The sequence below is a fragment of the Paroedura picta genome, chromosome 6 (genome assembly GCF_049243985.1).
Source record: "Paroedura picta isolate Pp20150507F chromosome 6, Ppicta_v3.0, whole genome shotgun sequence".
NCBI classification, from domain to species: domain Eukaryota; kingdom Metazoa; phylum Chordata; class Lepidosauria; order Squamata; family Gekkonidae; genus Paroedura; species Paroedura picta.
Window position 1 is genome coordinate 67403015 of NC_135374.1, and position 16842 is coordinate 67419856.

Here is a 16842-nt window from a genome sequence, read left to right on the forward strand (position 1 = left end):
TTACTCCTTGGCACTCAATTAGTGGCTTTAGCTAGGGATGCCTTTAACTTAGATTAATTTGGTTTGTCAGCTTTTCCTCCTTCCTAGGGAGGAGCAATTTGGCTATGGTTGTGCCCTACTGACATCAAGGTTAGACTAGAATGTACATAATGTAGGGCAGTCACAATTTGAAAACTGTGGCTGTTGGATAGTTGGTGGGGGCAAATCTTCAGGAATATTTTGCTCCTATCTTGTTCACATTCCACCTGGTTGCCAGTTTGCTCCCAGGTCCAGTTCAAAGAACTGATGGTTACTTTTTAAAGCCCTGAATCAGAGCTCTCCAGTGTGGTGCCTGTGGGTGCCATGATGCCTGCCAACACTTTCCCTGGTGTTCATTAAGTGTTTTCAGAAAGTGGGTGAGACTCCTACTCAGCAAGGCTACTGATTAACCATCAGAGACTGGATTGGCTGTGAAGAGTAAAAGAGTATGGCTTTGGTAATAGCTGCCCCCAGAGTGCTGGTTTCATTCTCTCTCTTTTGCAGTGCATTAAAAAAATTATCCTGTCCCCCTGCACTTGGGCTTCCTCATTGTCGAGTGTGTGGCTCTACCTCTCATGGCAGCTATTTTGCAACCCACACCCTACATCAACATTCCAGAAGTGCTCATAGAGTCAAAAAGGTTGAGGACCCTTGCCATAAATGATCTGGGACCACAGAATGACCTCTTACCACGTTGGCCGGCCTGGGCATTGTTGTCATCGTTGGGGGTTCTTTTCTGTGTTCCCATTGTGCAGTGGATGGCCACTGGAGATAGAGGGCCTTCTAGTGAGCAGAAGGGTGCCGAAGGAAAATGTGATTACGGAATTCCCTTCCACAGGAACCTCTTTCTTGGTCTGATGATGTTTGAATGGAATTTGTATATACATTGTCCAGTTAACTGTTTGTTATGTAACTGTTGGTTGTGGTGTTTTAGAAAAGTATTCATGAGTCTTAACACTTTTGCTGTAATTTTATTATGGATTTATATTACTGTATATGGTTTATACAGTATTTAAATTTACTCTCTTAGATTATTTTAAACCACTTTGAGGACTTGTTCTTGGGTGGAAAGGCAGGCTGCTCTGATTTCTGTATCATGACAGAGTGAAGTGGGGAGATCATGGAGTCTACTAAAGTATTGAATCAGGAGAACTGCTAGAATCTGAAGGGGCATACGTGTAGAAATGAATACTGCTGAGGCTGCCCCCTCTCCCCAAATAACTGGCCAAACTATCCTTTATACTAAGTTGGGGCAACTCTCAGAAAAAGACATAGATGGGTATGAATATGTTCACATGTATCTGAATGTGTAATGATCATACTACTTACATCCAACTTGAGGATAAAGCGTTAACATTCTGTACCTCTTAATAGATATTTGACATGGCCTGCAACTGCTGTATGAAAATGAGCAGAGCCTGCTTGGTAGCCTCAGTCCCAATTGCATAAGATTGGAGTTCCATGCTAACAATTGCTATAAGATTAGCAATTGGACAAGATGTGAATATTCACATATTAGTAATGATGATGCTAGTGTGTTCTTAGCAGGCCATTTAATAACAAGCAGTTCTGATTTGTTTTCTAGTTTTACTTCCTGCTGGCACTTTTATGCACAAATCTTCCTGGACTGAACGTCTTAAATTGACTTTCTATTTTAATCAGAAACGCTAAACTAGGTATTCATTCTCAGCAATCTTCTACCTCTGCTTCAGAACTGCAGAGAGTGAAAAGGTTTACCAATAAGTGGAACATCTGTTTTTTATTAATACAGCATATAGTTGTTCATTGGCAAATATGTAGGATTTTAAAAGTACATTGCTTTTGTCTGGGTGAGTGCTAATTGAATTCAGAACAAATATAACACTAATACAGCATCTTACTAACTTGCTGCTTTCTCACTGCCTCCTCTATCTATGGGATATAGGAAATCCTGTACCTTGATTATTTCTCCTTATTATATGTCTGATCAGTCCTGTCATAAAACTTCAACACATGAGCTCAGTAACATAAAATATAATTTTTAAATTGTCAAGAAGTTTGTGCAATGAATGTGTTCCTGTTTACTCTTTTCTCTTTTTATGATGCAATAATTAAATGGTGATGACTGGGGAAGGCACTGGCAAACCAACCCCGTATTGAGTCTGCCATGAAAATGCTAGAGGGCGTCACCCCAAGGGTCAGACATGGCCCAGTGCTTGCACAGGAGATACCTTTACCTTTACCTTTAATTAAATGGTAAACTGACATGTTCTAAAACATTTGGGATTGGTTTCACCAGCCAGGTATCTCAGTTTTATGAACTCCTCTTTCAAATAATCTAAAAGAAAGCTTTCTATTATACTAATTCTTTTAAAGGGGTCTTCAGTTCCTCTGTCTTACTGTAGTGGCAACATACTTTTACAATGCAACCAGAATTTCAAGCATGTTCCACTTGGTGCTTGGTGAGGGAAGTGGAAAAGCCTCTGCATATAGCCTGCTTGAAGTTCAATCATTGGCACTTCCAGTTTAAAGGGGGAGGGGCAGTCAGTGATGCTGGTGGTCTGGTTCAGTATGAGGCAATATGTGTGTGTGTGTGTTCGTGTTACTATGACATGCGTAGATATTCTGATTTCTGCATAATGTATACATTCTGCATAATGTATACAGAAATTTCTGTAAAATTTTGCAGCTGAAATCACAGTTCCTTTAGAATAATGGGTTGCGAAACATAAACAAATTTAGAGTCCAGTGGTGTCTTTATATCAACAACTTTTTATTCAAGGTATGAGCGTTCCTGTGCACACACCTCCTCAGATACAGCGTCATGAAGTGGAAGTAATCAGTTCATACTTACAGGCAGAGTGTGCGAATAAATAGATACAGCATAATGAAAATGGCTAACAGATTCTAGAGATAAATAGGAAAAAACAACAATTTGAATTTGTATAACAAAGTACAGGAGCTAGAATGCTCCTTGGTCTAGAATTTGATTCCCCCCCCCCAATATCTGTCTTGACCTTTGGGGTGCCGAAGGAAAATGAGCTTCCCATAAACCACCTTGTTTTATGCAGAACAGACCAATATATAAAATAACTTTTAAAATGTTCAGGAGAAATAGGGCATGGATAGAAAAAATAACAACTTACTCAGATTTGCTTGGGTGGTGAGAACTGCGGTTAATAAATCTGCATGCAATTGCACATAAAATTCAGTCTTGCAGATGTGCCTTTCTTCTCTGCATTAAGTTCTGTCTTGCAGATGTGCATTTCTTCTCTACATCTTAGACTCTTTAAAATCAAAGCAGTTGTTACATCTGAAAGCAGTACTGAAGAACTGATAACATGGCATGTTCCAGCTAGTTTAGGGAATAAGCTCCTTTCGTATGGCCCTCTTTTGCAGGTCCCATCCTGTCCTTCATTCTTTATATCTGCTTCTGTCCCTCAATATTTAAAAGGCAAAAGGGAATGTTGCCAAATGTGAGGTATTTTCTCAATGAGGAATATACTTTTGTCATACCTAAAAGGCCTTTTTAGATCGTTCTTTCCTTGTCACATTTGTACAGCATTTTAGATAATATTGTGGATCTCCTTCATCACAACTTTGCTTTTCTTTCCCCCATGATACATTATATACTTCGTAGATAATGCCTTGAGAGGTAAATTAATCTGTCTGATGTTTATGTAGCTGTGTGGTAGAGCTAGTATATCTCTACAGTCAACAGGAACAGAACTAGCTTTAATGGGTAACAGAACGATTCCATCATATATTCCCATCCCATCAAAATCATTGCCAGCCAAGCTATTTTTCATCTGAGAAGTTCCTGTTACCCAAATACACAGAATGGCACAGAAGAAGAAAACTGGCTTAGTGTGTCCTGACAAAAGGGAAAACAGGACAAAGCTTGTTGGGTGAGATGTCACTGACCACATTCTCTGGAGAAGGCGGAACCCAGCGGAACTATGGAGAAGACGGGAGAGGGTTATTGTGAGGGCTGTTTTCAAGATAGTTTTGTTTCATAATGGATCAGCTTAAGATGTATGCTGTGGCTGTAAAAGGAGATGTCGGCTTTCCAAGAGTTACACACCAGAAGGTAATTTAATAGCGTTAGTCTTGTGTGAAGTGTGTATATTAGAAACTTTTAGATTCCATTTTCTGTGGTTTTGTTTTCCATCCTTTCTCTAATGTAAATATTCTGCCTTCAGTAAACTTCTTGACTAGTTGAATATCATTAGGCTTACATTGCTGTGTGCTGAAAGGAGGAGGATCTGAGATGGTAGATTAATTTTGGATCCACATCTTTGTTGCTTTTCCTAAGATAGAGCACATGACTGTGGTGCAGGTACTATAGACACCTTGTATTGTGTGACTTTTGAATGTAATTATTTTTCTGAATCTAGAAACCTTTTAATTCTTGGTGATCATATGGTGATATTTATTAGAAGATAGCAGCAAACCTATCACTCTTTTAGCTGTGAAATTGTACACATCTATGATAGATTTTAGCAGCTGTTCAAATGGGATCTAGCTCCTTAGCTTAAAAGTTAAGGAGCAGTATGAAGTAATGAGACTTTTTCTTAATTTTTCTCATGAACCTGAATAGTTCTGGAAATCTGTAGAGATTGGAAATAAGGGGCCAAATTGTAAAAGCCTAAGAAGAGGTTTCTTGCTGTCTTAATTTATTTTATTTATTTATTTATTTATTTTATTTAGATTTATATACCGCCCTCCCCGAAGGCTCAGGGCGGTTTACATTAAAACTAGTCAACGATACATGAAACAGTCTTCGTTAAAACATACAGAGCAGAGATTTGAAGGGGGTGTAGGTTTAAACTCCCTCAGCTGGTAGCTCCTGACAACCGCAGCATCCTTTTCTCTATCATATGCATAGACAAGCAGCCAAAATTCAGATTTTATTTACACATCAAGTATGACCTTATCTGTTCTGAAGACGTGCATGATTATCCTCAGAACAGTGAGGGGATTATCCACAGTAAAGCATAGCCATTGCCTACAGCATAACCATTGCCCAGGTTCCTTGAAAATAATCGCCATAGCAAAATAATTCCTTTGATGAATTTATCTCTGATTTTTTACTTTGCCAGTGCAGGATTAGCCATTTCATTAAGAATTGGTATGTTATTTGATTAGCGTGTTAATTCAGCAAGTATTCAGTTTTATAAGTGCCCCAAACTTATACCATATAAAGATTGGATTTTATAATACACTGTTATAGTAAGGTTATCTTTATTTCTGAAATAACAGGACAATTTATTTGCACTAAAATGCAAATACATTGTTTTCACTTTGAACATAATTTCATTACAATTATTACAACTATAAGATACTTTCTTAGCAATACAAATTTTGTTGATTACTCTTGCAAAGAAATCAATCATATTACTCATATATTTTGTTCAGAACTTGTTTCATATATCCCCATTCTGTGAAGGGCAGGGAATCAACCACTACACCAAACTGGCTCTCTTGTGAGACCCTTCCCCTCAGGTTTGCAGAAAAATCTTGAACCTTTCCCTCCCCCCCCCCCAAAAAAAAGAAAGAGGTTTGTCATCATAGGCACAGACAATGCTCCCACACTGTCTACCACCTACTCTGCTGTCCAGGGGGCAATCTGCAGGCAGAGGAGTTATGGCAAACTTTCAGGTGGCTGGGGGAGCCAGAGATGCTGAGGTAAAGAAGCCACCCCTGCTGTTTCTGAGGTGGAGAAGCTGTTTCTACCCCCGCTGCTGAAGCAGCAAAGCTGCAGGCATATAGGAGAGTTGTCCCTATTGTCAATGAGGCAGAGAAGCCAACCCCATCACTACTGCCAAGGCAGGGAAGGCAGCCCTATTATACTTGCTACCTCTGCTGAGGCGGCAAAACTACAGGAAGGCAGGAAAGTTGACCCCACCACAGCTAAGGCAGAGAAGCAATTCCTGCCACCACTATAGTGAATATACAGGCAAACAGTATAATTAATAGACATGCACTATTCTCACAAATCTCCGCTTGATGTTTCGTAATAGTCAGTGAATTGAACAGCAAATAATCTGGAGTTACCACTGTGTTTACTACGCTAATACTAATTTGAACAATTTAAACATTTAAAATAAAGATAGTAGAACATTCTTCACACATTTATTCAGTTTCTCATATATGATATAAAAATAGTTATTGTTATATGTGGGAAAAGGAATCTGAGTTTGGCAGTGTGTGATCTGAGCTGGGATTACAATCTGCTCTAAAATCATTGTTGAACAGCTGTTAATATGCTATATAATGAAGACCTTGTATTCTTTTTTTTTAAGATTATGAGGTTCTGGCAACAGTTTCTGACCAGTGTGAATGGTTCATGTGGGGTTTACAAAGCTTTCATTAATTCTGCTTGACATGGGCTATAAAATCCCTCTTCGCTCATATCATAGGACCAAGACTCATCTGATGAGGAAGAGAGTAGTGATGATGATGAAGATGAAGACTCTGATGAAAAAGTAGAAACAGACAAGGAGGAGATAGAAGCAGATGCAGCACAATATGATGAACAAGTATCTGAAAATGGGGGACAGAGCAGTAAATCCAATGAAAGCTCAGAAAGGAATCAAACGATTATGGAAACCATAAAGGTAAGCCATTTTTTCTCATTCAGTGCTTCTTAAGACTGCAGATGTCACTATCCCATTATCCACTATACAGTAATTCATGTGCCAGAATTGAGCAGCATACGTGTAGGTCTGTGATCTTAGTAAAATGCTAAATAAAACCTTAAAGGTTTGAGGTATAAAGTAAATTCTGTCTAAATTTTTATTTGTTAAAACAGTGGTCCCCAACCTTTTTATCCCCCAGGACCATTCAACACTTGACAATTTTACTGAGGCCCGGGGGGGGGGGAGGTAGTCTTTTGCCGAGGGACGCCGATGCCACCTGAGCCCCTGCTCCACTTGCTTTCCCGCCGGCGCCCCTGACTTCCTGCTGCCCGCTGGGGGGCGCGACCAGCAGCAGCTGCGCAGTGCCACACCGAGCGGGATCCCCAGGCATGGCGGCCACTGGAGAGCACCAAAGGTGAGCTGACGGCAGAGTGGCAGGGCAGCCCCCGAGGCAACAGCCAAAGAGGAGGACGAGGAGGAGCCGCAGCCCGGTACTGACTGATCCAGGGGTTGGGGACCACTGGCTTAAAACACATTTTGTAATATATTTTCAACTTTTCAGATAATTTTATTTTGCCGTGGTGTTGAACAGTTGTGCTACAGATATGAATTTAAGGTATCTTTAACCGCTCCTGCGGTTATAAAATAAAGCCCTAAGGGCTATTGGGGAGGAGTTAGGGGGGGCTCTGTCCGTGATAAAAACTCGGAGGGGCGAATCAGAAGCCACAAAGCGGCTCCTGATTCGCCCCTCCAAGTGCCACTCAAGGGCCAAGCGGCCAATGGGGAGGTGTGCGAAGCACCTTCCAATTCGCCCCTCACCAGGACAGACCAAAATTCCATTCATCCAGCCCATTCTGGCTGCCAGTCTGCTCCTGACCACTGCAGGGAGAGGAGGTCAGTAGGTCTGCCAAGGGGAATGAGGCTGCACCAGCCCTTTTTGCCCCAAGGCTGTCCTAACTGCCATGTCCAAGTGCAAATTGCCTCAGAATCCTGACAGAGCTGGCAGGAGGTTCCCTCCCCCCTTCAGGCCTTCTGCGAAGAAGCCCCTGACAGGCCCTGACTGAGGGGAGGGAGGCACTTTCCTTCATAGAGCAATGCAGGGGAGCCTGAGGGCCTTCCTTTTGAGGGGGGACTTTCCCCTTCTGCCAAACAGTTGGCTAACAGGGAAGCCACAGAAAAGCCCCTTCTCACTTAAAATACTGCTCTGCCCGGAGGTTAGACACAGCCAAGCCATGTGGCTTTCTTCTTTGCAACTCTGCAGATTTGAGGTCACTGCACAGCATTATTCTGCAGAAGAAGCTGGCTCTTTTGTCTCCTGTTTCATCTGCACAACAACCCTGTGCAGTAGGCCTCAAGTCTTTCAATTCAACAACAACCTGCGTGGGAGGCCTTAAATGTTTCTTCTCTACCACAACCCTGTTCAAAGTAGCCCTTTTTGCCTGGAGAGCTGATCTTTATACTCTGCAGGTGAGCTGTAATTCCATGAGCTCTCCAGGCCCCACCTAGAGGTTGGCTCCCCCTGGAATGGAAATATTCCTGGAAGTTTGGAGGTGGGACTTCAAAATTGTACAATGCCTCAGAGTCCAGCCTTCAAAGGAGCCAGTTTGGCCTGCAGTTGGTAGGGAGTGGTGCAGGTGTGTCCCTCCTGGGCTATGGGCTATGGCCAGCCCTTACCAGTAACTGTTTGTATTCTGGGGCGCAGACAGGCAGACCAGCATCAGTCCTGTGTTTCTGGAAAGTGCAGGAAGGTCTAAATAAATATTTACAGCCTGAAACTGTAAATAGGGAACAAGTAAATGTCTGGAGACACATGGTAACTGAAATGACTTTTTAGCCTGGCAAATAACCTTGGCCTGGCAAATAAAAAAACAGTATAAAAAACCTTACTAAGGTCAAGACTGCTGTGCATAGAGAGTCTTCCTCTTAGAGTTGCCAGCTTCCCTGTGAGGCTTGCTACCCCACCTCCCTCATGGGGAGTCTGCTATGGGGAGAGAAAGGGAAGACGATTGGAAAATGCTTTGAGACACCTGAGGCCTGCTGGGTCACTGTAGGCCATTCCCAGTCCTCAGATCTCTCACAACCCCACATACCTCACAGGTTGACTATTGTGGAGAGACGAATGGAAAAAAGTGTTTGTAAACCGCTTTGAGACTCCTTTGAGTAGTAAGCAATAGGGTACAAAAATCCGTTCTTCTTAGGAGCAACCATGAAAGAAGCATGTGGGCACATAACATTTTATCAACAGTGAAAAAATGGAAAAGAAGGAACAGGGTGGACACCTGTGTACTGTGACTACCCCATGTGTATTAGGGCAGAGGGGCATTTCGGTGAATGTGGCCTAATTCACACAAGAAGGGAAATGACGCAGAACTGGGAGGAATTGGTTGCCATGTAATCTTCTCCTAAGAAGAGTCTCCAGTCTGATTTTTCCTTCTCATATCTGAGGACATGGCTCTGGAAAGCTCATCTGTAACCACTATGCCACAATTCCCAAAGGTCAGTCCTCTCCCACACTCAACGAACATTCCACACCACAGGTTCTTGACACCCATATCTCCACACCCATGCCGTCATTTGCCACCATGCCACCACAACCTCCCACACAACACACACATTCAACCTCATGCCCTTACAGACTGGACAACTCCTCCCCTTCCTCTTCCCACTGCCAAGCTCTAGGGCCCATTGTATTCTTGGATAAAACGGGCTTTGCCCCTAGTTAAAACATAATTGGTCATTTAATTTTCTTTTAATAAGCCAAACTATCTTTAAGTTAAAAACATAAGGTTGGATCCAGCACAAAATATCCATTATGTGCTAGAGGTGAAAGTGGAAGTGCAAGAATGAGACCATAGGAGCTCCTTGGGCCGAGTCCCTACTTGCATTTGCATTTGAACAAGATATTGCTAGGCACTATAATATATAAGGAGGAAAGCACTAGGAATTACAAAAAATCCCGCTGAAACGGAACTGTGTCAATTGCTGCTTCTGTTAGAACATTGTTAGATATGAGTCACTGAGGTGCCACAATGAAACGTTTATATATTTCTTATATCTATATGCCTCCCTCCTCTGCGACTCAGAGCAGTTTATAGGAACATAGGAGAATATGGAACACTACAGTATAACTCAGTAACAACATTGAAATAAATGACAGTGATAACAGAGCAACAGTGATTACACTGTCTTGTGTATTTTATTTTTAGAAAGAAGTGACCACTCCAGAAGGAGAAATAACTCAGCAAGGTAAGAAAAATTGTGCCAATTTACCTTTTTATTATTAACTGACATCTTTGTTTCATAAAATACTCAATAGCTTAAGAAGTTAATTTTCAAAGCAAGTCAGCCTGCTCTCATTGGATCTGAAACTGTTCTCAGCCGTAGGTATCTGGGCTTGTGCAGCTCCATTTCCACCACTTCTTATACCGAGACAGATCACTGTTCTAACCATGTCACTGCTGTCTACTCTGACTGCTAGTGACTCTCACTATTTGCTTCACCCACTACATATTAAAAAGAGATTCTGGGGGTTAAACCTGTGTCCTTCCCAAATTACAAGTTTATTTTAACAATAATATATACAGCAAAGCTAAACAGACAGAACCTATACCTGAAACAAAGAGAATTCCAGTCAAGTAGTACATGAAAAAAAGTTGAATAAATCAGTGGCCCACAGACCTGTCAAATACTATGAAGTGGACCTATGTCATACAAGTAGAAATATGGTTGGGAAGCATAGCTGTGTATACAGCTACCTAGGGCCTCTCCCCTTCCCACCCCCTCCAGGCCCATCATTGCACATTTTGGGTGGGGAAGTAGGTCAACATGACCATATATGGCCATAACCATCCAAAAAATGCTTTAAAATTTACCTAAAAAATGAACTCCCACCCATTTGGAAAACCTTTCCAGGGCTGTCATGAACCCCAGGGTTTCACAAAACCCTGGACGAGAAAGCCTGCTTTAGATGTTCATGTTAAAGCTTTGATTCGATTGGCCTGATGTCCTTAATTTTACAGTGATTGCAGGAAAGAAACGGTATGTTCCTCTACTGTTGCCACGCTGTCATTGTGGTCTACTTTGTGTCAGAAAAAGAACTCAACCTGCCAATTTTAAATTAGACAGAGAGACCAAACACAGTTAAAGCCAACTATATTAAATGGTCAGTTCCAGCCAGTTGCAGGAAGCTTATTGTAAATATAGTAGAGTTGGTTTAGATCTTATTTCTTTCTGAATTTTCTAATTACTTTTTTCCAGATGGGAGTAAGCAATATAGTAGGAGCAGTGTTCCAGTTGCCATTAAATTATTTCTAAGACTGAAATATAGTGCTGGCTGATTTTAGTCTTTCAAGTAAAAGCAAAGTGGAACCCAGTAATGAAAGTTAGGCTTCAAATAAATTTTATAATTTCCCTGTGGGCCAGGGGTGGGAAGAGAAGTACTTTTCTGAATCTTGAAACATCAGTTCTAACTACTTCTCAAGACTTTCTTAAATCTGTTACCATTCTAGCCCTTTTGCTTTCCTGATGTAAGGAGCTCAAATGTGAAATTGTTGAACTCTTAACCTGAATATAACTTGTTGCTAAAATTGGGCTCTGTACCCAAGGACTTGAAAGCAGCATATGTTACTCTGATTTTTAAAAACAGTCTAGAGATCCAGGAAATGACAGGTCAGTTAGTGTAACACAGGGATCCCCAGTGGTGGTACCTGTGGGCCACCTGACACCCTCCAAGTGTTTTTAGAAAGTGGGTGGGGCCAGGTAGGCTCTTGCCTAACAGGGCTTCTGATTGCCCACTGGAGGTCTGATTGGCTGTATGGATCTTTAAAACACTGATTTGCCAGCTACTGCCACTGTAACTCAAGGATCTTCAGTGCACGATGGATGTATCCAAGAAAAGATTTTTTAATATAATATGTTCATTTAAAAAGACATCTTGCTAAATAGCGTTTTTGCCTAAACTGTTAACGAGTAAGAAATGTTAAAGAGAAAGGAGTTGTACACACAGAGTACTTCATTCAGTTTTGTTCCATTTGCCATGTGGAAATAGTTACAGCTCAAAGAGCTCAGGAGCTTTGCTGAGTGGGTTATGTTTGCTGCTTTGTTGCTTTCATGTAGTACACTCTACCTTCTGATGCCACTAAACTGGCCAGGCCAAATATTTGATACAGTCATCACTGTTTCATTCTTCTATCAGAAGCATCTGAAGTGCAATAAAAACCTTAAAATAGTTATGCACTAAATAAAATTAGAATTCTTGAAGTTTGACTCTATAATTTTAGTGTAATTCAATATCCCTCAGGTCTCATTATTGTTTCTCTGTGGTTGTGTTTGAAATAGTTGAAAGCAGAGCTTCTGAAGTATCATGTTGTTTTTAGAGGGCGAGAATGCAGAGGTTTGTGCCATGAACAATTCTTCAGGAGCCATTAGAGACAGTAATGCTGACAGCACATCTGGAAGACTACTGGGAAAGAGGAAAACGGTAACATTTTAAAGAATCATGTTTAACTTTGACAACAAAAAGGAAAACTAATTAGTATCTGATACATCTGGGATCATTCCTTCATACTTTTCCCCCTATCTTTGTTTCTGAATTTCAGTTCTTGAGGAAATTCTCATTTTGCTCTCCTGGTGGCTTAATGCTAAAATAGGAAACTCTGTCCTCATTGCCTCCTGTACAAATATCATCCTCAATGATGAATCCTTAAGCATCTACAATCATTCTCTGCATGCATGACGCACAAATTTATTTTGTAGATTTTTTAATTATTTAAATAAATTGGAAGTAAGCCCTACCTTTCTCATATGGCTGCCTTCACTTTGCTAAAAGCAACTGATATATCAAACTCAGTAAGCTAGGACCGTTGGGTTCAGAGCTTTCTATGTTATCCTGTCATGTTCTGTAGGCTATGTATGTTAATGATGGGCAGGAGACATTGCGGACCTAGGAGCTAGTAATAGGGGTGTGGTATTGTGAGAAGGGATACTGTGACACCACTGCTTGAATAAAAGTAGGCCACAGCTTTATCAGGGACAGCATAGGAATGTATCCAGCATTGGGCAATCCACCTGCTGTCTAGTGAACCAATTCAAACTCTGGCTCACCTGCCAAGGGGCAGCCTGTGGTGTGCTGAATTTCAGGGTCTCACATGGGCACCAGCCACTGTGTAGTTGTTGTTGTTGTTGTTGTTATTATTATTATTATTTATTAGATTTATTTCCCGCCACTCCCCGTAGGCTCGTGGCAGGTCACAATAGCCCTATCCCCATTAAAATACCCATTAAAAGACTTTAAAACAATCCCAACATGGCGGAAGCTCTCATTATTCCTATCCCCTGCTATCAGAGCGGCAGGGAGGGTGGGGAGGAGATCTAACTTACTAGGTCCGGGGGGGCGGGGAATGCTGGCACTCATTCGCTGACCCTGGCCTCAACCAAAAACCTGGCGGAAGAGCTCCATCTTGCAGGCCCTGCGGAAAGCTGGTAAATCCTGCAGGGCCCGCAGCTCACCCGGGAGCTTATTCCACTAGGTAGGGGCCAGGACCGAAACAACAGAGCAAGGAGAGCAACAAGCCACTGCTTCCCTCCCTCTGCCTTCCTTATTCAGTTTATTCCTCCCTTCTCCTTTGCTTCCTTTGCCTCATTTCCAGCCCTGTAGCAACCCATGGGCGGGGCAGAAGAGGGAAGGAGGGAGTGAGGGGAGAGAGAGCATGTTTAAAGGTAAACTTCAAAGGCTGGATGGCTGAAGGGGGAGCCTTCTGGAGTTTGCCTTCATCTTTCCCCCCTGCCTGCTGCTTTCTTAGGAGTTTGTTCAGCCAGGGATCCCCCATACAGTGTTATTCTAGAGCAGATCTTGTAGAAAGGAATGGGAGAAGGTTTTTCTCTCTTGCCTGCAGCCCTGAAAGTGTTAAATAACCTGAGCCATGTGGGGAGGAACTATTGAAGGAAGTAGGTGGGAGGAGGGAGGGGAAATGTCTTTCAGCTGGATCCCAGGAAGGTTTTCTCATTAGTCAGCTGGTGGAGGGGGGAGGTCTTCAGTCCTGGAAAAGAGAAATACTGCTAGAGTATGCTTTTTAAAATAGAGGTTTTGTAGTAAATAGTTTTTAAAATCCAGCCTTCTTCTGGCATCTCCTGAATCTCTTGGTTGTCCTCTCCTAAACTCTGGCTTCAGGCTCCCCCACCCCATCTCCAGGTACTTCCCAACCAGGAACTGGCAGCCCAAAAAAGGCAGTGCCAGAGGCAGGCAGCTGAAAGGCCGGGCAAAGGTCCTTCCTTCCTTCCTTCCTTCCTTCCTTCCTTCCTTCCTTCCTTGCCACTTGAAGGTTGGTAACCCTGCCCCAGTCATCATGTTCCCACATAGATTTTCTGTGAGAATCAGATCCCTCACATCCATATTTTTAGTCTTCTTATTGACATTATAATTGTTCATGTTGAAGGAGCTTTGATTTTTTTAGTCATCTTCCTGTGGACTGAAATAGTGATGTCTGGGAATGTTTCTACCACATTAATGCACATTTGAATTGTTCCTCATCCATTAAGATCAGATCAGAAGCTATACAAATTATCTCAATTAGAGAATTTTACAGACCTTTAAAAAGATTCTTTCAGGAGTTTGTGTTTAAGATTGGAGCTAATCAGTCATGTTGACTTGTAAAACAATGACAATGGCTTGTTTAGTTAGGATACATTTACAACATTTTATTATATACCAAGTTCTTCTGAAAGGATACTTTCTGGCTGATGTATTGCTGCTTTTTCTGTGGGTGTAAATGCTTTGCAGTCTGTTTGGATGTTGCATACAAACATTTGTTAGCAATTATCATGCAGTTGCATAATGCTTTGTTGTTTGAGTTACAATAAATAATTAGGAATTTCACTTCTATGTCCTACTTCTGTTGACTTCAGTTCTAAACATAGGTTATGTTATTTTAATAACTGTAATGTTATATACATTTACTAAAAAAAATAATCCCCCTTTAAACTAATGGATTAAGCTACAGATATATTTGACCCCTCTTTTTTATATATGTCCATGTGTGTGTAAATAAATATGTGTAAAGTTATCCAGTACATATAAGAAGTACTCAGTTTATTTAACATATACATATGATTTGTATTTCAGTTTTCTTTCTTTAAGCGGAAGTCTTTGAGGCAGAAGAATGCACACAGTTGTGATGAAAGCAGCCTTGAAAAGCTACCTCAGAGTGAAGACGAAACTGGAACTCAAGCAGGACTACCTCACAAAAGTAGTCAGGATGAAAACCAGAACCATACTGAGGAAAATCAGAAGGAAATGTCACTGACAAATCAGGGCAGAAAGACATCCTCTACCTGCGTGGTACTTTAGTACTTAAGTGTATGAGGTTTGAATATTGTGATGACAGAAGCGACTGTTTTGCAGAGACTGCTGTTTATACTTGAAAACAATAACGCATGTACATAATGATTATGGTCCCCCCCCCTAAAATTAGCATGTTTGTATTGATTTACATTGATTGTGGAACAACTTTCTAGTATTTATTAGTCTTCATAATTTTACATACAATATGCCTATCACAGTCTTACTGTTGTGGCCTTAACTCTCAGTGTTGTAAGACAAATATATATTTTTACATGACAAGTGCCAGATTAAGTCATTTTATAAGTCTTCGTAAACAACTTTATCTTTTGAATCTGTAACTTACATTTTAAATATGCTCTTGGTTCAACAAGAGAGCAAGGGTATTGAAATGTTCTTTATTATGCTTGCCTTTTATAAAAGAAGTTTTGCATGTCTTCAAAAAGAAAGCATAGCCTAATTATGACTGTAGTGGAACAAAAACTTTAACACAGCCATGCAAGTCATATCCCCTTTAGCACTACCCTGTCCCTGGCTCTCAGTCAGCATGCTTGTACCACTGATAAATATACAAATATGGGGAGGGGGGTTATTCTATGCAGTTGTGGGTTGTGCCAATGCCCCATCTAAATCAATGAAATCATGTAATTGACTATATCTGTACACACCATTTCAAGTAATGTTTGAAAGAAGGGGAAAGCTGCATGGAAGAATATTTTTAAAACTAAGAAATGGCATTGAATGCTAAAGAAATGTCTTGGAAATGTTTTCACCTATACACTTATCACCTATAAACATCCCTCCACTATACACAAGGATCTAAAACTAAGTTGACAATAATTATATATTGAAGTACTTTCTTTTTGTTATCATAAATAGTGCCATCCTAAGTCTGAATGGCTTTGAAAGACAGCTAAATTTTGCACAGTGTATTACTGGTATAGAATTTAGCTGTCATTCTAAGCCATTCAGAGATGAGTCTTAGGATGGTACTGTTTACAATCTAAAAGTTACACCGCTGTGAAGTGGGAAAGATGCTAAAGATATACATACCATTTCAGGACACCACCACCTGTTGGACACGTCCACTCTTCTGGGGCTTGAAGACCAAGGCACTCCAGAGATCCCCTGCCCTGCCTAAAACTATTCATCTTGCCCTCTCCCCAGTACCTTTTCTGAGCAGTGCCCGCAGCAACCTTCCTTTCCCACAGTTGTAGCTGGGTGTTTTTGTTTTGTTTTTTGTGGTGATACTCACTGGTACTGAGGACCAGCATCTTTGGGAGGGCTTTCCCAAATCCTGACAAGGGAACTGGTGCAACTTTACGTATGAGGACGGCCACTTGTATAAAATAAAAAAAGCACTGGTTTTACCAAAAAAGGATGTGTACTGTAGAAGAAAAGTGCTATTGTCAGGGGTATTATGGATTTTGGCACAAGTGCTATGCTTCCTGCACCCAGCTGTGAGGTCTTTTGTTTACTTTTCTCTGCTAAACATATATTAGTGAAGCCTTCAGTCTTAGAATTGGTCAGTCATAGAATTGGGCTGCCTGTATGGAAAACGGCCGGGTTTGAATCGTATTATTGTAAGGTAAAATACATGGGGAAAGTTGCCCATAGACATGCAAAGTTTTTTAAAGACACATGCCCCTGTCCACCTTCTTCAAGGTTTGGAGACTGTGATATTAAAAGGTTTGAGCAGGCTTCTTTGAAGTGGGACAAACAAGTCAACAGCACACAAAGTCCTTTTTAAATATGGATCTGTTTGCTCCATTTATATTAATGGAGCAGTTTGGGCACAAAAGAGCGCCAAATCTGTATCAATGATTTAGTGGAGATGTGATTCCCTTTTAACCTGGAGTCAAATATACA

The 16842-nt window shown here is 41.1% G+C and overlaps 1 protein-coding gene across 1 annotated transcript; it reads left to right on the forward strand.

The window, feature by feature from the left end:
• The first annotated feature begins 3821 nt into the window (after nucleotides 1-3821).
• LOC143840026 (uncharacterized) lies at nucleotides 3822-15255 on the forward strand. Its single transcript, XM_077342925.1, has 5 exons — nucleotides 3822-4087; nucleotides 6420-6617; nucleotides 9845-9884; nucleotides 12014-12117; nucleotides 14758-15255. Exons 1-5 carry the CDS (start codon nucleotides 4016-4018, stop codon nucleotides 14980-14982), a joined length of 639 nt encoding a protein of 212 aa, XP_077199040.1. The 5' UTR covers nucleotides 3822-4015; the 3' UTR covers nucleotides 14983-15255.
• Nucleotides 15256-16842: the final 1587 nt, after the last annotated feature.

What these genes read in the sequence shown, in the direction of transcription:
- LOC143840026 (XM_077342925.1), top strand. Translation starts at nt 4,016, where the DNA reads ATGGATCAGCTTAAGATGTATGCTGTGGCTGTAAAAGGAGATGTCGGC. An exon ending in CGATTATGGAAACCATAAAG is followed by an intron (nt 6,618 to 9,844) that starts GTAAGCCATTTT and finishes TTTTATTTTTAG; the next exon opens with AAAGAAGTGACCACTCCAGA. An exon ending in AGGAGAAATAACTCAGCAAG is followed by an intron (nt 9,885 to 12,013) that starts GTAAGAAAAATT and finishes TGTTGTTTTTAG; the next exon opens with AGGGCGAGAATGCAGAGGTT.